This window comes from Nipponia nippon, unplaced genomic scaffold (genome assembly GCF_047370975.1).
Source record: "Nipponia nippon isolate SJK-2023a ecotype South Korea unplaced genomic scaffold, ASM4737097v1 scaffold_1, whole genome shotgun sequence".
In the NCBI taxonomy this organism is placed as follows: Eukaryota; Metazoa; Chordata; class Aves; order Pelecaniformes; family Threskiornithidae; genus Nipponia; species Nipponia nippon.
In genome coordinates, this window is record NW_028262290.1 from 78970543 (window position 1) to 78998009 (window position 27467).

The 27467-nt window shown below is 40.1% G+C and overlaps 1 protein-coding gene across 10 annotated transcripts in view; it reads right to left on the reverse strand.

The window, feature by feature from the left end:
* Positions 1–807: 807 nt before the first annotated feature.
* ATPSCKMT (ATP synthase c subunit lysine N-methyltransferase) overlaps positions 808–27467 on the reverse strand; it is a 52542-nt gene continuing 25882 nt past the window's right edge. For 2 of the 10 annotated variants that reach the window (XR_015705425.1, XR_015705426.1), the window contains 5 exons: positions 14217–14332; positions 10588–10845; positions 5844–5977; positions 1543–1966; positions 808–931 (listed from right to left, as the gene is read on the reverse strand). Coding sequence is in view for 3 of the 10 variants with exons in the window: in XM_087760599.1 (XP_087616725.1) it covers positions 6158–6188; positions 10588–10845; positions 14217–14332 (405 nt within the window). In the remaining 7 variants the exon portion in view is untranslated. Of the gene's footprint in view, positions 932–1542; positions 1967–5843; positions 5978–6124; positions 6189–6555; positions 6717–10587; positions 10846–14216; positions 14333–27467 lie in introns of those variants that run through there. The other 8 variants (XM_087760599.1, XR_015705431.1, XM_087760633.1 and 5 more) reach the window with 8 other exon arrangements.

The following is a 27467-nucleotide window of genomic DNA, read 5'->3' on the forward strand; positions in this document are numbered from 1 at the left end:
GCCTGCGTGTCCTCCGGTGGAACTGGTGCGAACACCTCCTTCTCCACCCTAGCAGCAGCACCCATGCAAAATGATTAAAGTGCTTGTGGACCAGATGCATCTACTTGAACAGGTGAAATACAATCTCACTCTGGGCTTGTGCTGTACAAACAGGACAGAACAACTGAAAAAGGCTTATTGTTCAGACAGTTTATTAGCAAGTCTAATTAGGCTCTACTCATAAGCAACTCTACTTATTAGCAACAGTTAGGCACTACTGACTTGCTACCAACTATCTGGACTCTCTCGAGCACGCGCTGGGGTCCAACACCATCACCTGAATCTGCAGTGCTGGGGCTGCAGGTGCAGGTGGGGCAGTGGGGGACTGTTGGGCTTTGGCATTGGGGTGGGCTTGGGAGAGGCAGAGCTGAGGCTGCTGCCAGCACAGGCCTTGCCAAACCATGGCTGTGTTTGTAGGGAGGCAGGCCAGCCCCAGGGGCTTCTGGCTGCACGGGTCCAAAGGTGGGACGTCCTGACCCATGTGGAAAAGTTGCAAAACATGGTGGAGAGGCATACACAGCACACTGGAGGCTAGCCAGAGTTTGGCTGCTGTGCGCTGGTAGAAAGAAGAGGGCAACAGGGATGAACCTCTCGCTGCCTGCTGGTCCAGCAAGCTCTGGAAGTGTGGGCGCAGCTGCCTGTGGAGATGAATGGGCACGGCTGAGGCTGGGAGGTGCTTCAGCCTGCCGCTTGGTGGGTGTGGTTGTCATGGCCGGAGACGCCTGCGTGTCCCCTGCAGGTTGACCATCTGGTCTTTGGGAGGGCTGCCTTTCATCCATCTCTGCGTCCTACTCCAATGCAGCTGGAGCTCTCCGCCTGAAGCCAACTCTTCTCTTGCACCTCTCCAGCAGGTGATGGATCTGTTAAAGATGGGGTTATAGTAGCAGAGCAACTAAAAAAAGCAAAGGAGAAGAGTTAGTTGCCACCATGTAGAGACTGGAAAACCCCAAGCTATGAGAAGTACAACTTTGAATTACAAAAAACAAACACGGATATTGAAAAGGACTTTCAGGGACATTAGAAAACTAAAGCTTAGGCTAACACATTACAAGACAGTTCTGTTAAGTCATCGACACCCCTGGGTTTTTGCCATCTGGGAGCAGAGCAGTCCAGGATTTTCAAAAGCCAAACACTTTTCATCCACTTGAGTGTGGAACAAGTACACAGGCAATACTATGATCCTTAGATGTATCTTCTCGGCATTCAGCAGGTAGCACAGGAAGATTTCAGATTTGGTACAGCAAGACATGTAGCAAATACATTCAAAGAAATCAAGTTATGCTGAGTCTGTCTTTCCATTGAACAGGTTCAATCTAAGCAGATACAACCAAAATGCATCATCTTCGTGTTTCTACTAGTCAGAAAGACTAATTCAAAACTTCCTGAAAACAACCTGAGAAGGACGTTAAAATCAGACCATTCACTACGAACCTCATCTCCTGTATTGCAAGGCCTTATCTTATGTGAACATCAGTTGGTTGATGTGTAGAGCAACTGCTGTACCTTGCTATGAGCAGAAGCTGCTGCTTCTTCTGCCAGTTCAGGAAGTGAGGCCAGTCTTTGGAAATCCCATTGCATTTTGATGAATCCATAGAGGTTGAGCTGTCGAATGAAACTCCTTATGTTCTCTGCTGCAAAAACACGCATAGGTCCTGCCCTGCCCAGCACTTCCTCTTTGAAGAGTCTTCATTGATGGCAATGCATTTTCCAGCCTCACTCTACCAAAATGACATCAACTGGTCACTTTCCACCATTTTCCAAAGCTTTTTTGGAAATGAGAGGGATGAGAATTCATTGGCCTCAGCTGCGCTCTCATTAGAAACAGAAGGGTCTCGTTTGGTCTTGTGCTCATCGCTGCAAGGTTGGACAACCTGCTCCTCCTTTATTGGTCATACAGCAGCATCTCAGGGTGCTCCTTCCTCCTGTCCTGGAGGGCCAGGAGAAATTGTGTCTGCCGACTCATGTATTGTCATGTAAATGCAAAGAGCAGCTGCAAGTATGTAGGAAGAAGGCTCTGCTAGGCATAGGAGAAGGTTGTCCAAAGCACAGGGAAAGTGTGGGATAAAAAGAGGAAGGGAATTTATCCAATGCTCAAGTAGTATAAATATATGGAAGAAAAGAGCAGGAAGAAAACCTTTTTGGAAAAATCAGAAGGACAGAAGGAAGGAAAACTATTAGGCAAAGATTTTACAGGATCAGCATCAGCTTACACCGTTTCACTGTGGTAATGCAATGCAGAAGCATCATCTCCAATACAGAGAATCCCTTTTCTGACATCTCCTGCTCTAAAGCAGCAAAGGTGTCACTTCCCAGCACAAGGCAGGAGTTAGGGCCAACCTGTTTTCCTCTAACTCCTTTCTCCTTTCCACCACGGACAGGGACATGAAGGCAGTGCTCACATGGAACCAGCTCCATTTCCAACCACTATATACTCCACACTGAAGAAACGACCACAAGCCATCCACTTCTTCAACCAATGCTGAAGGAAGCAACTGCATCCTGAGTCGTCTTAGTTGTGAGATAGCCTGCTCTTTGCTGTGATTCGAGGACAGCCCAGTTAGAAAGTCTAGGTTTCAAAGACTAATTTCTCCAAAGCATTTGTAGTCCAAGAAAATCTGCTAAATGTCTCTTTAAATGAGAAAATGCTGTACCAACACTGACTGTTTCATATTTTAAATAGTGTAATCACTGACACTAGAGCTATATTACCAAAATTTGGTAATTGAGACAGAGCGATGATATTTATACCAGCTAAGTAACAGCTATAAAATCTACAGCTAGTGCTTCTGGCATAGATTACACATACAGTACAAGTGGAAACAGTTTATTAAACAGCTGAACAAATGGGAGGGGGGTGTTGCTCAAGAGGAATTAGAATGTGCAACTGGAAAAATCAACAAAAGCAGTACTAAACTCCCAAGAGAGGGCAAAAGTTGAAATATTGACATCATAATAATAACGTCAGCAGTTAACCATTCTAGTGCCAAAAAAAAAAAAAAAAAAGCATTAAATTCTCACTTGAGGAGCCCAACACTCCTGTGCTTCTGTAATGAAAATCATGACTGTGGCTAAATAGAAGAAGTAACAAGGTCCTGTACTAAGATATACCTAAAACACTTAGAGAAATCAAGTGTATATTGAGGACCTGAAAGACACCTGGAAGAGCACAGGCATTTCATACAGGGTTTTTACAAAAATACTTTCAGATAACGTTTATACTGCACAGGACTAGACTTTTAAACGATATCTGACATATTGCCAAAATACTCATCTAAATGCTAGAAGGGCAAGTGTGAAACCAGACCGTTAGGAAGGTTCACAAATTATACAGCCCTTATCTCTCTGCACAAGAAGTGCCAGGTTAGAGTGTAAAGCCCGGAAAATGAGAAAAGAGCAAAGTTTTGGGGAATGTTTTCCAGAATGTTCAGGTCATCACAAGTCAAATATTCTCAAGTCAAACTATAATTTCATCAAAACCATGGTTTTGTAGGCCTGGGGGAAGGAGAAAATTTTGTAACAGTGGCAAAAAGTACGGGCTAAAGTCCATGGTTGTTGCCGTGAAAAGGAACAGAGCCCTTTAGAAGGTACTTAGACAAAAGAGCAATTTTAATACTTCAATGCAAAGTTTTATGTTAACAGAATTGAGAAAGCCTTGAAAAAAAATCTGCATCGCCAAAGTGCATTTGCTGTCTAAAAAACATAGCTAATATTAGTGAGTGAGAGCAGTCAGTATTGTCCATAACGGTGAAGAGTAAAAAGAGAAACTATTTGTATTTCACAATTCTCCTACCGCCATGTTAAAAGAAAAAATGAATCTTCCATAAAGAAGAGAGCTGAGCAAAGAATTTTAGTATATTCTAGTTTATTTGCTTCCAGGAGAGCATGGGGTTTAGCACAAAATTATTTAATATTTTTATATAGTATGCATACTGGGTACCTGGTGTGTACATTTTACATCTGTAAAATATTATCCACTGTAACATTTTCATTACAACCCTGCATTTGACCGAAATCTCTAAAGGTTGATCAAAAAACTGTGGGGAATGGAACTGCGCAGCCTTTCTTCCCCTTTCTCTGTCCAGCAGAGTCCCAGGGAAAGTTTATAATTCAGATCCACAAAAGCCTGACCTTTGTAGGAGACTGCATAAGTCACTCATTGCTTGCAAGTCTAGGGAAAAGCAGACTGATGTGGCAGCTATTTCTGTGGTGTTAGCAGTGCATCAGGATGCAAGAACTGGGCAAAAGGTATGCAGATACTCATGGCGAGTGGATGGGGCTGCTTGTATGAAACACCCCAAACTGTCATCAAATACTAAACACTGTGTAAAATGATTAGGAAGGATGGATTATGTAGTGGAGGTGGGGGCAGGCACACCTCTCCTGGAGGTCAGAATGGCTCTCTGGAGGTAGATACGACTGGGGTGAGTTTGTGAGCCATCCTGATGGAGGGCCAGAAGAGAAAGCCAGTCTGGTGCAAGGCTCAGGAAGAAGCTGCTTTAGCTCCATTTTCATTTGGTGAATCCCTTGTTATTGCAGGGGCCTAGGCTACACGTAGGCAGCATCATTTGTCTCTCCTGCTCCCTCTTTATGGCACACTGCAGGTATCATCTCTTGTGTTACAGGCATTCAGCTGCCTGCGAGGCTGGGGAAGTGTCTGGGCATGGAGTGGGGAGTGGAAGAGCCCTGGGGCAGATGCTCTGTGGGCACCAGTAGAGGAAAAGCTTTGCTGTAAGGCTTCCTGCAGTTTTAGGGAGAGAGGTGTTGGGGGCTCCCATGTCCTCTTCTCATCTTCTGTGTGTCAATATAGTTCAAAACAGAGAACTCAGCCTCACAAAGAAATACAAACTATCATCTTGGTTGCTGGAACATTTTGCTGATGTAAGAGTATTAGGGCAGACTAAATGAAACTAGGAAGAAAGAAATCTCCAAGTCCCATTGCCAGGCCCTTCAAACCATTCAGTCTTCTTCCTGTAGCAGTAATACTGAATTTATGTCACCCAGAACATCCAGGTAAAGTGGATGGTGAAAACTATGTTGAGAAAATACTGAGAGGGATCCTTTTCTCTCGGGTGTTTTTGCCTTCACTTATCTCTATGAAAAATCCTTTTGAAAGCTGAGCTGCGACCGGAGAATGGTGTTGAAGAGTAAGGTCAGTAAATCCAAACTTTTTTAAGGAAAGGGAGCAAACACAGAGGTAGCATCGAATTACTCATGGATAACAACTTCCCTGATGTCTATGAAAGTTTCCATGTACTGAAGCGGGGAACACAAGCAGAATTTGTAAAACACTGAGGCATCCCTCTGTTGGTACTTGGCCCATGGTAACGGTACCTCTAAAGAACAGCAATTCCAAGGGCTAAGACACAGTCAGAAGACTAAACAGAGAGGCACTGTAGAGATCAAGCAGACAGAACAGTGTCTACCTGACACCATTTTGGTACTGCAAATAATGTCATACTACTATCATCAGCTCCCTGCTAACGCCTTTATTTTACTGCCCAGCCTCCAAATCAGGCCTTTTTTCCATATATAAGTAATATAAATGCTTTCTGATACAACCATGCTACAAGTCCTTTCTAAACTCCAATTTGCACACCTGCCTGGTGCCTACCCCAAACTTCTCTGAGGTTTTTGACCCCAGACTTCAACCCATCAGTTCTGACTGAACCTCAGCCTCATTTCTTCTCCAAGTACTCTTCACTCTGCTCTCCCAGGTCATGACAGGCCTTAGTAGAAACCCCAATTCCCTGCCTACACTAAATGTAAAAGAAGAAAAGAGCAGAGAAATTGTGTTTGTTACTTGCCAGCTCCATGGACTCCCCAGATTGCTCAGTTCTTTCTGCTCTTTTCTCTTGTGCTCCAGATGAGAGCACAGCATGGGGGAGGAGGGATGAGTTCAGCATATCTCTCTGGTAGACTTAACTGGATGCTTCTTCCTCTGAAAGTGAAGAAGTAAGGTAGCAGAAGGCACTTAAAAAATATTAAACTAGACAGGCTCCAAAAATGGAGAGACAAGCTGAAGGTCCCAGTTCCAATCAACATTGCAAACACTTAAGAAAATTTAAAACACTGACAAGCTACCCACCTTATTCAGATATTCAGGAAGCAAGGGCCAAATTTAGGTCTTCTCAGGAGCAGCAATCAGGCTCCTGGCAAAAGGCAAAAACATAGCCAGAAGCAATACTTCATGAAGGACTTTCCACACAGGTCTGCCTTCATCCAGAGAGAAGTGCCATTCAGTGGCAGAAAAGGATGAGAAAAGAAACACCACCAACATTCAAGAAGACAGGGGAAAAAAAAAAAAACAAACAAACAAACAAACAAAAAAACACTTAACAGTGCAAAACCAAGATAGCTGGTGAGGAATGCTGTAGAAGCACTGTTCTGAAAACTAATTAAGACAGCTTCTTCACTGTGTGCTGAAAAGCAGCTATCCAGCATCTTCAACAACATGCATATAAATGTTGCTGCAGATAGGACTTTTCAAGAGTAAGGTACTGCTAGGTCAGGTGTGGCATTAAAAAAAAAAAAAGGGGGAAGGAGGGTGGGGGAAGGAAGGTGGAGTTCCATCATATCAAATATTTCTGTCTCATTGAGTTTGTGAAGACAATACGTAGATTAAACTTCAATATGGCATCTAAAAGCTGTGGGGAAGGAATGACTGAGGAAAGAGGAATCTGAAAAGAACAAAGAACAAAAGGGTTAAGTTTTTGTACAAAAACTGAGCTTGTGAATGCCTGTGTAGAAAACAAAGTCTTTCGTTAATGATAGCAACAATGAAGTCCAATAAATCAATGAACAGGGCAACTGATGTAGCATTTACAGAATTTAAACTAAAAAACAAAACACACAGGAAATTGCTTAACTTTCCCTGCAAAATGTTCACCATTTAATACCATGTTATGTACAAAATATGCCATTGAAACTTTTCCAAGCCATCTTTAATTCAATATCTATATCATGTAGCTTTGCATTTGTGGAGATCTTTAAGAACTTTATTTTGCAATTTCTAAAATACTAGTTTCTAGTGTTTTAATTAAACATCAGCCATGTAACAGAACTAATCTCACTCTTATAAAACATAGTGCACATCAACATGCTGTATACATCATTCATTTCAGTCAGTCAATCAGAAAGTTGGGCAGATGAAATGTGAAGTAAACATTCATTTGAAATAAAATTGGAATTGGTAGATTTACATTTTAGTCACAATGCTGCACGTCTGTACTGTGATCTTTTTGCTAAAAAATACTCTTATTCTGCCCATTTTCAAAAGTACGTGCTTCATTTCACTTTTAAATTTACTGGTGTTTACTCTTGTAATTCAAAAATAAAGAACATGGAATTAGACATGAGTGCTCAGAATAAACTCAAGATAATTTCTTGGTAGAAACTTGTAGAGGAATACAATCGGCAGCTTCTAACAATGGTAACTACCTCCATATTTGTGGTGGGTTGACCCTGGCTGGATGCCAGGTGCCCACCAAAGCCCCTCTATCACTCTCCCTCCTCGGCTGGACAGGGGAGAGAAAATACAATGAAAGGCTCATGCGTTGAGGTAAGGACAGGGAGAGATCACTCGTCACAGGCAAAACAGACTCCTAACTAGGGGAAATTAATTTAATTTATTGCCAATCAAATCAGACTAGGACAATGAGAAATAAAAACCAAATCTTAAAACACCTTCCCCCCACCCCTCCCTTCTTCCCAGGCTCAACTTCACTCCCAATTTTCTCCATCTCCTCTCCGCGCCAGCAGCGCAGGGGCACGGGGAATGGGGGTTGCGGTCAGTTCATCACACATTGTCTCTGCCGCCCCTTCCTCCTCAGGGGGAGGACTCCTCACACTCTTCCCCTGCTCCAGCATGGGGTCCCTCCCACAGGAGACAGTCCTCCATGAACTTCTGCAACATGGGTGCTTCCCACAGGCTGCAGTTCTTCATGAACTGCTCCAGCGTGGGTCCCTTCCATGGGGTGCAGTCCTTCAGGAACAGACTGCTCCAGCGTGGGTCCCCCACGGGGTCACAATCCCTGCCAGAAAACCTGCTCCAGCGTGGGCTCCTCTCCTCACGGGACCACAGGTCCGGCCAGGAGCCTGCTGCAGTGCGGGCCTCCCACAGGGTCACAGCCTCCTTTGGGCATCCACCTGCTCCAGTGTGGGGTCCTCCATGGGCTGCAGGTGGATATCTGCTCCACCATGGACGTCCATGGGCTGCAGGGGGACAGCCTGCTTCACCATGGTCTTCACCATGGGCTACAGGGGAATCTCTGCTCCAGTGCCTGGAGCACCTCCTCCCCCTCCTTCTTCACTGGCCTTGGTGTCTGCAGAGTTACTCCTCTCACATATTCTCACTCCTCTCTGGCTGCAGTTGCGCAGATTTTTTTCTTTTTTCCCCTTCTTAAACATGTTATCCCAGATGCGCTACCACTGTTGCTGATAGGCTCAGTCTTAGCCAGCGGTGGGTCCATCTTCGAGCCATCTGGCATTGGCTCTATCGGACATGAGGGAAGGTTCTAGCAGCTTCTCACAGAAGCCGCCCCTGTAGCCCGCCCCACTACCAAAACCTTGCCACGCAAACCCAATACAGTATTTTAGATCTAACTCATGGGCAGCAGCATATTAAGGATCTGAAATTTGAGTTATCACTGCAGTGTGTTAATCTAGGATGGAATTCTTAATCAGCTGTTGTAAAAATTAGTTCTCAACACCATTCTGAATAAAGTACGACATCTTTCCCCCTCCTCCCCCTCCCCCCAATACAGCTGCTACTGAAGCTTAAGTGATTATGGTATTCAATATGCCCTGCCATTGCTCTCTTAAAGACTTAATCACTGTGTGCACATACACAAATTGTTCTGAGACTAAAAACCCTGGAGCTAAATGCTTTACCATTCCCATACTCCTTGATAAATAAAATACAGACAACCTACAGCAGAAGTCTGATATTTGGGTGGCCAGTAAAATTCAGTCCTTTGCTGAAACCCCAATCGGAAAGATCACATTTTCTAACTGAATTGCCCTCTTGTCATTATACAAGTAGTCTAAGTACTTCTGGAAAAGTACGAGTTTGTTCAGGAAGGAATGAAACCACAATATATTAATGACAAGAATGAAAATAGCAAAAAGATTTCACATTATGCTATGACTGTTTCAGTTTTTTAATCTGTCCTGCTGACAGACAAGTGTGCAAATGGGGGGCGGAGGGGTGAGTGTTTAGGTTTGATTAAAAGACCAGTCAGGAAAAACTGAACTTCAAAAACATCTGGGAAATGGCATGAATTTTAAAAATAGATATATGACTATTTTAGTCACAAAATTCCATTTATCATGCTACCTGAAGAACAAACAATGTAGCATCTGTTGCAGAAGAATTCTTTTAAAAAGCTGTAATTCAGAGTGGTAAGAAATAATCTCTGCCCCAAATACAGAAGACTTGCAAGGAGCTATTTCAAGTAGGACAGAAAAGAATTACATTTGGTTAACACGAAAGAGATCTCATATGACAGCTAATGAAAGTGAAAGCAGAACTGTAACCATGGATGTTTACTTTGTCTCTATATTGAAATATAGAAAATGGATTAACTATTCCATTTAGCTTTTGAAACTGCAATTTCACTACTGCTGTGATCTCCTTCCAAAACCTAAGTGGAATGCAAAACTTAATAGTGCTCTTCTTATCAAGTTACGTTTCAGTTACACATGCCTGATGGTTCCATGATGCAAGTTAGACCCATTCACAGATGACGTAGAGGAATGGAATAAATTCTGCTTAAACTACAAATTGCAGGCAATTGTCTCCGCATGTTATGGATTCCCCTTTAAAAATAGTCCTTCTTACTATTAAAAAGTGAGAGAGACAGGTATCCAGCTAAACAAGAGTAGGTACAAGAAACCAAGAAAGGAAAAAAAGGAAAAAAAGGCAGAAGGAAGGAACCATTCTATGCAGATATGCAAGTAATGTTCCTGTCGAGAAGACAAGAGATCCGGGCTAGAACAACTGGGACTGGAGTTAAAAGTAACGATGTCCTGATATGGGATAAATCTTCTATTAGCTTTACAGACTTATGAGCAATGTTAAGAGCTGCAGAATAGTGGGAAGGTAAGAAGCCCCCCCCCAACAAAGCCAAGAGATCTTGCTGATGAAAGTGGTAGTTAAAAGATAATTGTAAAAGATGGTAGACCCTTACACGTTGAGTAACACTTTTCTGCTGAAATAAGATCGTATCACGCATTTGAGTCTTACACAGGAATGAAGAAATTTTCAGTGTGGCACCAAGGCTAGGTCTAGTGTTTCCAGCCAGCGAGCTCAAGAAATTTATGAAGTGAGTTCCTGCATATTGGGAAGACCTAGACTTGACAAGAAAATTAACACCAATATTTCTGTTGCTTTGAATTATTTATCAAGGAACAGCAAAAAACAGTGAACCATTTTTAACGATCCATTTTACGTGGGTAAATACTTGCTTACATATGGCGTAAGAATCTCCTTGTATGAAAAAGTAAACTAGCAGAGCCTGGAAAGGGATGAAACGTCAAGACTTTCCACACCTCATGAGGGAAAAGCTGCAACAGGAGTGGACCAGGTGGCAGCTCAGCAGAAGCAGCAGCTGCTCCAGGAAGGGCAGAGAAGCCATGCTGCCATCCAGCAGAGCACGTGTCAGAAGAGACTCGCGGCAGACTTCTCCACAGCCACCCCAGCTACCCAGGCCGCCAGGTGCTGCTTCCCTCAGACATCCAGAGCAGAAACCTGGTCCCATTAGCCTCTTCTCTGGAACAGATCCGGGCTGAAGACTCCAACAAGCACTGCTAATGTAAAATAGTTGAGGTTATTCTCTGGGAATAAAACCTAGCAGGAACAGCAGCCTAGCAACACCTTCACTGCACACCCTTAGAGCAGGGCACATCAGACATTGCAATCCCTTGGTTCAAACCTGATGCCCGGGCAGCAGTAAAATTCTTGGTTGCATCAGTACTGACAACAATTAAATCCAATGGGATCTGGTGTAAAAGGTGTAAAGCAAACTACTGCAAGCAGCCACGTTCCTTCATTTTTCCTCATAGGATAGCTGGGAATCTCAGCTGGCTGGAACTGCCCACAGAGCCTGCCAGATGAGCCAGTTTCAGGGGATGGGCTGCGCTTGTTACTGTTACTTCATTTGGATATGCAAGCTGCCAGGGAGGTCACGATTATGCTCTCAATGACTTCATAAAGGACAGTTCAGGCATTATCTTAAAGGCTGTTTGTATAGGTGCTACATGTGGAATTAAGTACAGTGAAAATGCAAAATGAAGCTGGATTTTTTTCCGGACAGATATATTGCAAACTCAAAGCATACTATGACACTCAGACAAAGCTGACTGACAGGATTTTTTTCCTAATGTGCACTTGAATAAATTCATGTACACATCAGAACAGACTGAAGGTGTTTTCTTCAGAGGAATACTTGATTAAATTACACTTTAACAGACACACAATACACCAATTACTGTGGAAATTCTTGCCAAAAAGTTTCAGCATTAATTTTGAAAGGGCTGGCAATAAGAAAAAACAATGAACTCATACCAATTTATAACGTTTGAATTACACTGCAGAATTCCTTGGCTATCAGAGCATTGCTGTGTGACTGCATAAAAAGTTAGACACCACAAAGACAGCGGCTACAATGCACTATTCTCTTTGCATCACCTCATTTGTTGCATTTCAGTGTTGAAAGTCAAAAAACTGAGAGCACTAATCAAGCAAATGACAGTGCTAATCTGTCTTTTCATCTGAGTTTTGAACAGAATATGCCTCCTTAATGATTTCAGGCTCTCAACTTGATTCTTACTCAAAAAGAATGTGAGACAGCATATTAATTGTGATCTGGAACTGTCCGTGTACACCAAATAAGTGTCTGTTTTATAATTTGCTCTTAATTCGCTTACAGAGAATGCAGAACGTATTATGCAGCAAAAACTCTAATTTTTTTAAGAGTTTACAGTCATTTACTAGCATTATATCAAATTGATAATTAAGCCTGGAAAAACAGCACAGCATTACTGGGCTGCAGTAAGGCTTTTACAACTAAGCTTCATCAGAGAGTTTAGAAACCAGCCAAAATACCATTTAGTAGACAGGCAACTAATCTTCTGTATGTGGTTCCCAACTGTGATCCATCAGACAGAACACTGGACTAAAACTCAGGACACCTGGGCTCACCTCATGACCTTTGACAACTCACTTCACGTTTATGGATAACAAAACCGAAAATGCCTAGCTGCTTTGAGAGCTAAGATTAGAAGAAGACAGGATAAACAGCAAGAAGGCTGCTATACTTTGCTAGCTGAAACACCCCTTTTTCTCTTCAACATAAAATATTGCCAAACGTTAAACAGCCTATTTCCATGCGGCATCTCTGCTTCACTCTCTTGCAACTTCTACTCTCCCCACTCTTGCATGCAACTCTAATGCAGTATCATTCAGTTTTTCTACACCTCCCCCTCATTCCAGATGAAGCCCGACTTCTTCCATGCACAAGATGGAAAGATTCCTCTCCTGGGAGTCACCCACTGAAGTAGTCTTCTGTCTGTGGGATGCCTGCACCCTTGGTTACAGGACTTGGAAAGGCCTGTACCAAATGAGTCCCAGGACCGCAGGAGACAGAAATGGTCATATGGTTAAGCCAGTGTGCTGGTTTTGACTGGGATAGGGTTCATTTTCTTCATAGTAGCTAGTATGGGGCTAGGTTTTGGATTTGTGCTGGAAACAGTGTTGATAACACAGGGATGTTTTTGTTATTGCTGAGCAGTGCTCACGCAGAGTCAAGGCCTTTTCTGCTTCTCACACTGCCCCACCAGCGAGGAGGCTGGGGGTGCACAAGAAGCTGGGAGGGGACACAGCTGGGACAGCTGACCCCAGCTGACCCAAGGGATATTCCACACCATATGACATCATGCTCAGCAGATAAAGCTGGGGGAAGAAGGAAGGGGTAGACGTTCGGAGTGATGGCGTTTGTCTTCCCAAGTAACCATTACGCGTGATGGGGCCCTGCTTTCCTGGGGATGGCTGAACACCTGCCTGCCCATGGGAAGCAGTGAATGAATTCCTTGCTTTGCTTTGCTTGCGCATGCAGTTTTTGCTTTACTTTACAACTGTCTTTATCTCAACCCCTGAGTTCTCACTTTTACCCTTCCATTTCTCTCCCCCATCCCACCAGGATGGACTGAGCAAGCGGCTGTGTGGTGCTTAGTTTCTGGCCAGGGTTAAACCACGACAGGCAGTTCAGTGCCTTCCTGGGAGATCTGACGGATTTGATCTTTACCTCTTCAGTCCTGGAGTGCTCGGTTTTAAGCAAATTAAACTTCTCACCACTGATCACTGAATATTCTGTCTGCTGAGATCCAGACTTACAGAAATGCTGATTGTACTTGCTGATGAAGGTACATCTGAAGACACTGGGAAGTCTATTTTCATAACAAAAAATTAAATCATTCCAAGTATTCTGGGCATTTAAAAGAGCATACAAAATTAGAGAACATGTGACAATTTTATCTTTAAACCTCTCTTCACCTCGTTTTCTTCTCTGTAAAATAAAGACAAATTATTTCCTCTCTTAGCATATTCTTTTCACAGCATCTCTGCCATACTTGTGAAACATACTACAGTAGGAAACTTAGTTTTGGAAATGGTCTTTTCAGGAGAAAATTTAAATCATTCATTAAATTAGGCAGCAGGTGAGATATGGACAGGTTGTTATACTTTTTTTTTTAAATTCTGGCCATTCAAATGTAACTATCAGTGCAGAAACTGCACTTCTGTTCTGTTTGCTGAACACTAACATTTGTACTTCAACACTATCATAATGCTGAACTAATTTTCATTTCTATATTTCCTAGTTTCTGGGTACTTACACTGCCTCCCTGCTGTCCCAAAGCTCAGCAAGCTTTATATCACAGGAAAAAAATACACAAAAGGGCATGGAAACAAGAACTATTTTTTGAATATTAAAAACTACTGAGTTTGGTTTCAAGTTCAGATTGAACTTACACAGTAATGCACATTTTATGTGCTCCTGCGCATCCCTTCTCAATTAAAACTTGTACGTTTGCCAATAAAGATTTAGAGATCAGCAGTTCATTTATATCACGTTTGCTTGAATTACTCATTTCTAAATCATATGCCCATTCCAGCTACTTACCACACAGCAGTGTTGGAAGGATTGATTAAAGACCATGGTTTCTGTTGCCAGTGACAACTATGGTAAAAGCGTTTCAAAGGAGGAAGGATTGGATCTAGTGCCACGAAAGCAGTGTGCTGAAATATAGCAAAGTTTTTATATCTTAAGATGGAAGTATTTTCCAACAAGACAGATGCACTTGCACTGACAAAACTGAGGCTATGAAAAGCTTGGCCTGCTGAACACAAATCCTGTGATCCATCCTGTGATCCATTCCATCACAGAAAGAGATGGCAGGGAGCAAGGAATTAATGTGTAAGGGAAACAAGATGGAGTGCTGCAGGGGCAGGCATTCCTGTGATCATACTGATAAAGTAGTCTGAATGTGCTTGCTTGCTGTGGAGGATGCAGTGCTCAGCTGCGAACAACTCGTCCTTCTTATTTGCAAGAGCTAGATTTCAAATCTTTTAGTCTTACTTATTCCACTTGAGGTTTTGGTATTTTTGGTTGGGGTTTTTTTTGGTTGGGTTTGGTTTTTTGGTTGGTTTGTTGTTTTGGGTTTTTTTTGTTGTTGTTGTTGCTAAAGTCAATCACGCCTTAAACAGTTGCACAGCACATCTTAAAGAATATAAGCCTTTCATCCACTTTGGCAAAAACTCAAACTACAATGACTGAAACACTTAAGCAAAGAGGAGAAATCAAAGAATTACATCTGACTCTCCAAGAGAGCCTCCAGGATAAAATGAAGCCCTAGAAGATTAGGAGCATTCACGCAACCTGTTCAGGGAAACCTCTCAAGGTATTTTGTAAATAAATGTCCTGAATGAAAAATGTTTTATTTTGTTCTTTTTTTTTTTCCCCACTGTAGAGGTACCAGGAGAGAATAAAATACACTCAGCCAAGAAAGTGTACATCTCAGGCATGTTTTTATACTATTATTCAAATAGACATTTTCTGACTTACACCCTCAGTTTCCTATACTTAGCAAAGCTGCTCATGGCTTCACTAAAGTTTCTGCCTGAATAAGTAAGCGCGTGGAAATAGCACACTAGGAAAGTTACGTGGCAATAATAGCTATGGAAGACAGCTGGAAGGCATCCAATTAAAAATTCCTGATTTTTAAATGAGGCTCATGACATTTTGGTAATCAGCTCACAATCACAGACCACTTAAAGGAGGCAGTACTGAAACTACAGTAAGAAAGGTGTGCTTATATGAAAGCTTTTCTCTGTCTTTAGTTGCTTGTTCATTTGGGATTTTTTCCCCCAAAGAACTATTTTAGATCCTGCAATTGGTTAGGAAAATGCATAATTTGATAGTTGCTCTCTTCTACCACCCTCTAGTACTGTATGGACACTACTGCATGCCTCTGGCTCAGTAACAAACTGTGGAAAAAAAAATGCTCATTTATCATGGTTTTTAGGGATTTATTTCTGGTGAAAGGATTTTTTGTTTGTTTGTTAAATAACATATGGCAATGTTAGATTATTTAGTCACTGGTTTAATTATACTTTTCCAGTCTTGCTCTTTTTTCATCTACCCATAAAGCATTACTTATCCACCTTCACGCTCAGGAGTTAAAACTACGTTTACTATACTGATGAAAGTTTTGGTGTAACATCAGTGTGAAAGTACTCAAATATTTATACGCCAGTAAGAGTCCTGGGGGCAAATACTGACTATGACTATACTGCAGATGCAATCGCCATGTCCTTAATTCCATGTCAAGCTGAGACCCAAGTACAACTATCTGGCCCTTCATTCCTCTCCCCTCCAAGTTACGAGGTGAAGGAAACCAAGCACCTGGATCCAAAGAAGCTGGAAAGGAAGACAAGCACCCCAAAGTCCCCCTGCTTTTCAGCCCAGACAGCCACTTTATAATGGTGTATTTAGACAAGTAACTTAGTTATTTAACAATGTGGAAAAAGTATCTTTTGGCAAGAGTGAACTGCATCTACAGCCAGCAGACTTTGCTGGTAAACCCAGTATAAATTAGATTTAAATGTCTCTTTCTATACCAGTCCCCTCTTACCTTTATCCTGAAGTCTCTAGCAGATTCTTATACTTTATTCAGATGCCCAACCACCTCTTAAAAGTTGGACTAAGCAGCCTGATAGAAAGGTGTAGAGGCTTGTCTTGGATCTCCTTTTTGCAAAGGAAGTCTCTGAGAATTCCTGCAGCCTCGGAGTTTAATCAGCTTTTAAACACTCTATGCAAAACCAGCAGGGAGGAAGGAGGAGGGAAAATTTTTCTGCCACACAGTTTGATTAATACATCTCAAACCAAACTTCCACCTCAGCAACAAACACAAATTAACCAAACTGTAACAGTTTTGAGCAAAGGAGAAATATGAAGTCATAGGAAAAGTAAAACTTGCAGTTACAAATTGTAGCTGGAATTCAGACCCCAAGGTGGAACTGAGACATCCAAAGAAAATTCCTATGGAGTGAATTGTTCCTTCTCTAAATACCCAATTCAGTAAGCAAATAAAAATGAAACATAACACTAAATCCTTTCCCCATTAGAAGTTTCTTCAAGATTTTGATGTTGGCTTTGGAGAGACAGAGGTTCCTCCTAACTCATTTTCCTTCTTGAAACTATATGGTATCTCTGTGTTTCCCAGTCAACAAGAACGTCTTTCTGGTAACATGAAAACCACTGGTAGCACACAACAGGCAAATGAACCACATTCATGTGGGTGTGGTTGGGTTAAGGTTTTTGAGCTCAGAAAATAATGAGACCTTAATCCTAGAGTAACAAAAAACCAATGGTTTTCCTATTTGAGGAGTGGAGGTTTCAGCCATGGATCAGTAAATCCATGCCATTTCTCTATAGAAAAATGAATCATCAGTCCTTTGAATCAGTCAAGCCTTTTAAAGACCATATGGACTGTTATTTCTCCTGGAATAGCACAAAAAAACCTCTTGTTATTTCTAGAAGTTCTTCAACTACAGATAAACAAACTCCTTCTAACTTACTGCCAACAGTATCTCTGGATATTCAAAAACATGTCCTTGCAGGTAAATATAAACATGCAAAAAGTGAGCATATAGAAATAATACTCTTTTAATTAATGTTTTTATGTCCTACATATTTTGAAAAAAATTCTTTTCATCAAAATAGATCTGGAGAATACTCCAGGAACGGTCAAAATGCACTGCCATCTTCTAATAAATACATATTCCCAGTCCTTTAAGGAAAACGTTAACATATCATAAAAATATGCTTATTGTTCTGTTTAAAAAAAACAACCAAACAAAAAAGCCAATCCCAAATTCCTTTGACATGTTATCCAAATAAAAGATCGCACTTTTGCAAAAAGGCAAAAAATCAGATTTCCCAGAATATAAGTGGCTAACATCTCAAAATAAAACTTTCCTCATTATTACCATTTGCGTTTTAGCATTTTTCAAATATGTCTTCTTATATCTCTATGTTTTTACAGACAAATCCAGATAATGGAAAGGAACTGTTAATGGCAGAATCATCAAGAGAAGCATCAGTAGGAGAAGTAAGATGCCTAACAGGACCTGGATCTCAGTGCCTTAGATGTCTAGCTCCCACTGAAATCAATGCCAGGCACTGAAATTTGTTTAAGAACACGTGACAAGGTTCTTAATATAGACCTAGACCAATATAAGCCTTATACTACACCATAGCATTTTTAAATGCCTGATTAAATGAACATTCTTTGCCAACTTTAGCACAGAAACATAAAGAATTAAAGTTTATCTTATATCCATTTTGTAGTCGTACCTCAAGAGAAAGAATTAATTACGCAGTTAAACTTTGATCTAGAACTGGTGCCACCTGCTTATATGAATGGAGAAGAGGAAATTTCAAAAGAAAAAGCAATAAAGGACATTTCTAGTGCATTTCCCATTATACAAGAAACCAATGATCAAACACAAATAAACTGCTTGGCTGCAACATATATGTCCAAGTCTGGCCCTACCTTTACAGTGAATTGGAGAACTGGGGAAGTCATTCCTATTTCCTGCCCATGAACCATGTCCTAAAGTTCTCCTTAGCTTTCTCAGATACACGCAGATTTTGTTTTACAGTGTACAGCCTCAGGAAAATTGGTTATATCTTCCTTAAAGCATGGGTTAGTATTCTACCTTCAGCATGGAGTTGTATTTATCTCCCCATAGCTGGAAGGTAAGGCTAATGCTGCAATAAAAGATGTCCAGCTACAAGCTGGGGTTTTTTTTGTTTGTTTGTCTCAACTAGAAAAAAAATTGAAGCAGCTCATAAAGTAAAGCTTATGGGGTTTTACATAGACCTTAATCTTCCCTTTCCACCATATTCTCCACCTTTCATATCAGCATGTAACAAGTGCCCTGGATTGCTCATCAGTGTAATGGTCTCTTCAGATAGCTCAAAAGTCTCTTGGGATAACTCAAAAGCAAAGGAAGCATTGTACTGAACAAACTAAAAATGTCCAGGATCTCCACTTCACAGGTATCATTGTGCCATGTTACAGCTGACATCTAACATATCAGGTTTTCTGCTCCCTTACTGCATAAAGCATGATTTCCTTCTAATATTTCTACTCAAGACAATAATTAGAGTGGCATATTATTTGAGCTGTGAGAATATTTATCTGTGTACCAGATTCTTTTAAAATTCAAGATAATTGAGTAGTGATCAACAATAATAACATACTGGTCTCTTACGAAGTAACGCGACAGCTTTCTGAAAGGAAATGGGCAGACACACAGAATCCCCATCAATGCCACTAGTAGTAGTCTGGGCATGTGTCTGTCCCGTTATAAGTGGCACTCTATAAAGGATGCTGAGCTAAAGGTTTCAACTTCATGACTGCACACATAACCTTGCAAATGTAGCACAGAACATAAAAGAAAACAGTAACTTCTTCAGCCTGCAAATACATTGGGGGGTGAGGGTAGTGCGAGATTTGAATAGCCGTGATCATCTTTGCACAGACTTTAATGTTAACTGTGTATTCTACCGCTAATTTTACAGCGCCAACAGTGCTATTCAGGGCTATTTAATCTATGGCTGATAATTCAGCTCAAACAACTAACATATCCATTTGTTACGTTAGCCAATAGCAGAACAGGCAAGTGGGTGCACTTAAAACTTTACAGAATGGGAAACTGAGTTCAGAGTCCCCTGAGGTCATAAAACACCCCTATGTTCATTCCCAAGGGAAAAGGAAAAGGGCACTGCCTCTGCCAAAAGCCTTAACTGAACTTGAGAAGGCAAGATCCCAAACAGGTCCCAGTGATCACACCTACTGTTCACCAGACGATTACAGAAGCCTACGGCTCTTCCCAACACTCACTCCTATAATGTGGCTATGGGCTGCAAACACGAATATCCATGACAAGTTGAAACCTGAACTTTTTAGACAAATAAGCAAAAAGCCCATAATATAAAGCTATATAACTACCACTAATATAGGTACTAGCCACATTACTTATGTTTAATAATTAACTTAAAGGTTTGAATTGTAATTTAGTTTTAATTGACACAAGCTTTAGGTTGGAAAAATGCTATGGAAATAAAGAAGTTAAAGCTTTGCTTATTTTACTGTATTTATTACAGAAAGCACTTTTACCATCTCAGGGCTGTTGGTGGATTTCAATGGCTGAGGCCACAGAGCTTTCTAAGGAGTCTAAGGTGAAATAGTGTAGGTTACAATCACGTTCATCACATTCTCCCCACAGGGACAGTATCAAAAGCTCAATATCTGCCCATGGGGCTTAACTGTGATTCGGAAGATGTTTGTGGGTTTTTTTTAGAAATTACATTTTCTTCAGTACTTTCAGACTGTCTTATACAAGAACTTTCTTCTTATGGAGTTAACTACTGTTATGAACTACAAGCCAATCAAATCTACTACTACAAGCTAAAATAATCAGAAGATGCCAGAAAACACATTCATCACAGCTGCTGGTTTGTATTCTGACACCTGCATGATGTTTTGATATTTATTCTTCTGATCCATCAGCTGGCACAACATGCCGCACGACACAAAGGCTATGTTCCACATCAACACTGTTGTGGCAAACGTAATTGATTGTATGCCTTTCACAAATCCATTTATTTGGCTTGACCCACTACGCATTAAGTTCAATCCAATATAGAGACATACAACAGAAAGACAGCTCAAAGAAGCATCATACTCAAGTAGGCAGAGCAATTATTCAGTATACAATCAGCTTGATGTATTTATATGACCTAGCTTAGAGCTGTCTCTTCAGAAATGGAAGAATTATGGGAAATCTGGAAGGTAGTGCAATATTCAAATAATCTATTTTTTTAAAATAATGCAAAAATATGCTAGAATAAGGCTTCTATGTGTTAATCTTATTGGAAAGCTATGCATGTTGCCTTTGTATTATGCCAGCAATATATTATTGCAGAACAGCTATTAGCCATTACCGAAAGACATTGTTTTCACAGTATACAATGTGGTGACACAATGATCCAATCTCTCTCTGCTCAAGTTATAAAACATTTAATCTTTTCAAACAAATCTGTTTTTAAATTACCCGAGCATAAAAACTTCAGGTGTACCTTGCCTAGCTCTTCCCATATATCCATATTCATGCAACTACTTAGAAAAGAGAGATGAACAAATTTTCGTGAAGCTGTAAAAGGAACAGGACACCAGTCTGAAACCACATATGATGACTCTCAGACCAAACATAACCTTTTGTGAAATTTAGAAGTTTAAGGTATGAAAGCACATTCTCTTCACCTAACGTTATAGTTTATACCAGCAGTGCCAACACGTTATGCTTCTCAGAATCCAGCTCATGGCGTCAGAGACAATGGCAGCTCCTGATTTGGCTTGCAAGAGTGCGCGTCACAGCCATGATTTTGAAATATACAGGAACTTATGAGCCAAATTCCTACTGCTTTCATGATCTTCCTTGAAGCAAAGATGACCAAGAAATATGAGCTCTTTAAACACCTGAGGGAAGCATTTAATGGTCTCCACAGACACAGAGCAGGTGTAAGAGAAAGAGGAAAACTGGAAAACATTCAAGAGATTTTTAGATTAAAATATAAGTGGTTTTGAATGACCAAGGCATTTTGGAACACCAAGATACAGAATCTAAGCAACGAACACACAAATAGGTAGGAACAGAAATTACAGGGACACAGATAAATACTGTAAAGAATCAGCAGGATTAAAAAGGGTTCTAGGAAAGGCAAAGCATGAAGAAAGGGACAAGCCTTTTTTCTTTCAATCTAAATGCTGGATACAAGAAAAATGAGAATATGGGAAATAGGGAAGCTAAATCAGGCAAATGGGTTTCCTCCCCAAGTACAAATTTACCTCTTCTCAGCAGCTCAGGAATACTGAGGTTTCTGCAATCCCTTTCCTGTCCCACAAACTCACAGTGATTAGAAAAAGTCCATCAAGAAAGCTGTAGGCTGGGCTGCAGCTGCTCTCAACACTGAGCAGCACGGCAAATGAAGCCTCAGGCAATGGAACTGCACTGACAGGAAACTAAGTGTCGTATTAATTACCATGAAATAGATAAGCTCAGAGAGTCAATGATACCAGCAAGATCCTGTCATTCTCCAGTCCTAAGCAGTTAACCGTGGTTCAAAGAGCTGAGTGCATCTGCTTTGTCTCATGCCAACTACCACTGGTAAATAAAGAACACACAACTAGAACATTTCAGGTTTAAAATTAAAACCTAACTTAACATTTCAACAGCACAGCTTTCAGCTGCAAAGCATTTCAAGAACTTTTCCCGTCCCCATGACAATCTTCAAAAGAAAAAAACATTAGCTGAGCTGGGCTAAAGCTCCTGTCAAAATCTGAGCCATTTTTCTTAACGTGAGACTATACACAAAAGAATAATGAAACTACCAAAAAAACATAAAGGCATTTGGCAATCTTTGGTGCTGGCTCACTCAAATTCATTGCTGGACATAGCACACACTTATCAGTGACTTCAAGACCTGGCAAACGGGCACTGCCGTCAGACTGTGCCTGGCCTGGTTTTAGCTGTCCCATTGTCCCAGGATGCACAGCAATGCCACAAGACACCTGTGACTGACTGGCAGAGCTAGGGGCTTCCGTAATCAAAGGCAAACTCTGTAAAGGAGGAAAACCAAGAATTGAAACAATGAAGAAACATGCAAGACAGGAAGGGTAGATGCTTTGCAATTTAATTCCTATTATCTGTAATTTCATAAAACATCAATGAAACGGTGGTTAGAAAAGCCATCTGAACAAAAAAAAACCACAAAGGAATTAAACAAAAACTGCAAATGCATGAACTATTTAAAGACGTCTGTCATCAGAATTTGCTGGTAACGGATCAAAGTTTATCTTCTGTATGTTTCATGGAATAATCTTAAATTGAGGCAATGGGTTTTGCTTTCACAAATGAATATTTTTCAGAAACCCATGTTTTTATTGAGCTTGAAGGTCTGTCTGGTAAGGCAGTTCTTTCCCCTTGACTACACAAATTAACCCTGAACCTGGTTTCAATGGGAATTTAAAATTTCTAAAATAAGTCAGATTTAAGCCTGAGTTTTGGTTTTCACAGTTTCAGCTGATATCAGCAGGAGCTGGGGTACTCTCCTCCCCTCAAAGCTGTTCAAATATAGCTCTCAATAGAAGGTGAGGAGTACTTCCATCTTTTCCAAGTCCTTGACAAAGCATGTAGCTCAAGGTGGCATGGGAGATTAAGCAAAGGACAACATTTAACATATACCAAAATGAACATGGGAAGAAGCTTGTCTAAATATAAACAACAGACCATTTAATGCTACACTAAGCCCAGGGTCCCAAAGTGCTCCTGTTGTCAAATCTGTGTGTCACGGGTTGCACGCTCCCTGCATACTCAATCTGTTGGCAACACAGCCACAGTGGTACTAAAGAGTGGGCAGCAGAAACTTGTGAGCAGATTTAAAAACGACCAAAGAAAGGGCTTTCCACAGAGGAGATTGACAGGACCCGCACCACAAACACACTGCAAACCAACTGTAGCCTAAAACATACCTGCTAACAAAAGTAATTTGTGTTGGATATGCTATGCAGATTTTTTACAGCAGTCAGAAGGAACCATGAAGGGTTTACAGCTACTGTAAAATCTCCTTTGATGCTTACAACCACTGAAGAGGACGCTTGACCTTTCATAACCCTTTGTGGTGTCCACAGTTTTCTGCAAGTACTTCTAGAGTTTACAACGTCCAAAGAACTGCCAACAGTTCTGACAGAGGTCAAAGTAAAAAATTTGTGAATGCATAAGAAATACATGGGATTTTTATAGAACTATTTCTAAGACAAATTTAAAAAAAAAAAAATTATGCAAGTGATTAAGTATTTGCCCTCCCCATAACTGAAACCTCAGCCTTTAAAAAATAATTGACTTAAGAACTTCAGTATACTTTTATCCATACATTCAAGATACATGAATAGTAATTATATTTATTTTAAATTAGTAACTCATTACTCTTCTCCCAGACTACAAATTGCAGACATAATGCTATCTCAGTAATCATCTGAATACTTTTAATGGCTTTTTTGAAGTGCATTCACCTGCCTGAAGTAACATGAAGTAATCTTTTATCTTCAACTTTTAAAATGAACTGAACACAAACTCAATATTCATACACATTATTGGCAGCTTACTGTGTTCAGGTAATGACCTCTACCCACTTTTCCAATAATCTCATGCAGTTATCTCTTTATTTACCTATATGCATTTTTCCATTCAAAGATTAAACATGCTTCAAGTTTTCTGATGATTGCATGAAAATATAGAACATTAATGGAGATACAACTGTCGTCTGACATCCAGTTTTCTGAAAGCAGATGATATCTCTCACTGGCTAAGCTCATGTCTCCAAAATATTACTAAAAGATTTAATTTCTGGTTATATCAAAGTTTATCTTCAAGAAAACAACAGCTTCTGTATAATTTGCATTCTTTAGAAGATCCTGTGATAAGCTTCCATCATCTCAGGGAAAAAACCTTAGGAGTTCTTATTTTTCCCTCATAATAATGTCATCCATATTTTCTACAGTTATTGTCCATTCATTTTTTTAGGACTGAACATACCTTTTGAAGAAGTACAAAATTTAACTTGACAAAAATTCAAAGAAATCTAATTGGAAGCTGATATTTAAAACTTCACCTCTTTTTAAGATGCATCCATCAGTTTTTCTGCAGTAAGGAAATCAACAACTCTTCCAATTGTTGTGCTTACAGGACAACTTAACTCTAGCCAGCAAAATCACCTTGCCAAAATTGCTCTTCAGTAATAAAAATACTTTGTTTCCCTGTACCAACATCAAAACAGAGACTTTTTGCTATGCAACAGATTTGAACACAGTTGGTAAATTACGATTTCGTTCGATGTCAACATGGTTTCACTCTTTCATGGGAAATCAACTACTAAAGATGTAGATAAGCAGGCAACTAGTTAGGGAATGCTTGATATCGATTTTTTGCACGCATGACCTCAAATCATTGTTGTTAAGGCAAAGGTTTCCTAAACAGCTCATTTTTTGAAAAGCTATTTACCGTAAGACTAAAACATGAGGTGATATACTGCATGAAAACTTCTGATTTTAGAAACACCTTCACTTACTGACTTCCCATTTAAAGAAAAACAATCCAAGAACAGTAACTGCTTGAAAACCCTCCAACTACAGACTTTTATCAACAACTACAGGAAAATCATGACTCTGTAAACAAACCATCATCTCTTTTTCATGATGTGCAAACACTTCAACGAGAAAGTCTCTGTCAGATGAGCAAAGGACACAAAAATAGATATGCTACGAATGGATTTATATAGGAATCCTTCACAACAAAAAGCAAGCACTACAGCACACAGGAACTGAGCTGCAAGATTTACTTTCAAATCATAACATTCTTGGTATTATTCCATTCTTGTTTTCTTATCATTTAGCTTGATGTGACTAGCAAATTTACTGCACTCTGGAATACTGTTTGCTTTACAAAATCACTTTATTGCTACAAGAATTGTAACTTGAAATCTTAGCATACTTTCTTTCAATTTTTACCTCAAATTCTTTCTTCTCTTTAGCATCTGGGTTTATTGATTTCCAAATAACACCCATTTTCACAAAGTAACATCATAGTTTTGAGTGTCATTCAATCACAGATTTTGAATTCCATTTGTGGAAAGGAATTGATGACTGACTGTTGAAAGTTTTCAAGTAAATTACATTAAATACAAAATACCTTATTCACCACCTTGGTGTGAATGTAAGATGCAAACTTGTGTAAATAACAAAACAGCCACCCTAGTTGCATCTACTGACCAAGTATGCTCGAGTAAAATACATCATACTCTTGTCTTAAAAAAAGACTGGTTGGAAATTTGTTAAAATTTCAAATAATTTTGAAGATAAATAAACAAAAGCTTTTCCATTAATTACCACAAATTATAATGTTTTCAGTTGCAAAACTGTAGTAGTTAAAGATTTGTCAGGTTTTTAGTTTTTGTCATCCCAAAGCACATAAAAAAAATAAAGTATTTCAAAAGCAAAAGAAAAAATTCCACGTATTTAAGATATAGTGGACTACAGTAAGTATATTAACATGGTATTGTACATGTTTTCACAGTGCTACAACAGAATGCTTTACTGAATTATGCATTGCAAGAGACTATAAAACAAAACGCATCATAAAGAAGCTGTTAATTATACTCCATATTTAGGTTTTTATATCAAGTAGTTTACACATAACATAAGATCAGGAAATCAAGAAAGCCTTTTCAGTTTACACATACCACAGAATTAGCAGTCAGAGCTAAGGACTTAGGGCATGATCCAAAGTGACACTTTACTGGATAGCAACACAGGTATCTGTCTCTTATTTGTCATTTAAGTCCAGAAAAAGATTTATGATGACAGGAAAGGAAGCCTTGGTGTTGCCTGAAGTGTTTACAGACAGAAAATGAACAGGTTTGTCCTCATCACCAATGGCATCATCGAAACCTGGGGGCTGGGCAAAGCAAGGAGAACCATGCCCGATGTTGGCAGCAACCCTTTCCTGCACCCCTCACTCTTCATTCAGGTGAACGAGATGACAGCGGAGCAGACAGCAGTTCCTCAGTGGGGAAATGCTGGGGCAAAGCCTCCACAGGACAGAAAAGTCTCCATGTCACCTCCACACCACAATAATGCATGGACAGCACAGATTTGCCGAAAATATGGGGAACACAGGGGACACGAGAGGTAAGAGAAGTTTAAAGGAGTTGCTGCTTGGTCTTTTCTTCTGGTGGTAGAGAAATTGCTTCATCATTGTTAGGATCTTAATGCCAAGGCTGTCCTTCAGTACTGGTTACTGAAATGTGGGGCTCCCAACTTGCAGCCCCTGCAGCAGCGGTTGCTTAATTATTCATACAGAATGAAAGAGTTCTGTGCCCTACCACTAAGGGGCACAGACTTCAAATTCCCTCAGGCAGAGAAAGGATTACAATCCAGGAACCCAGAGTATTTTTCCACTGAAAAACACAACACTTTTTTATATTTAATTTCAACAAGGAAAAATATTTCAATTCGGTTATATCCAGTATAAATTCAAATAGTGTCCTTGCCAAAAATTTGGAAAATTCACAACGTAATGAAAAAAACCTGACATTTACATAAATAAGACATTATCATTCCCATTATATCAGTGGTATTCTCCCAAATAATATATTACCTGGACAAAAATAGCCATATAATGCAGGAGTTCTCCTTCTCAGCTTTTGTAAAACTAGCAGCATCATCCACATATTTTAGAAATTAAAAAGAACCCAGTCAGAGCAGAATTATCTATATACAGCTTTGTATGGGATGTTGCATAGAGACCTGTGCAATATTTATCAAAGCTCATTTACTTACAGAAAATACAGTTCCAGGGTCAAAGCTATTTGTGAATTAGGTCACAATTCAGTGAATAGCTTTAACAAAGAAAAAAAACACAGAAGCCAGAATGTTTTCCTTCAACATTTTCCTTCAAAAAGTTAAAATCCAAGAACATTTTGTTTGCAGGCAAGCTAAGTATTCTGCACTATTCTCAGAATATCTACACTTCGTTCATTTTGCTATATAAAGCCATTTTTGGTCTGCCATTTTCATGGCCTTTATAATACTTGGTGATCAAAGATTTAGATCTCATTGCATCAGTATAATTTGTCCCTATTGCATACCTTTAGCAAAGGGCATATAAATATCTGTGCCCTAAATTCACCTTTTAAAAATATCCTTCACAAATAAGAGTAATTTCAGACACATGTTGTCGTAATAAC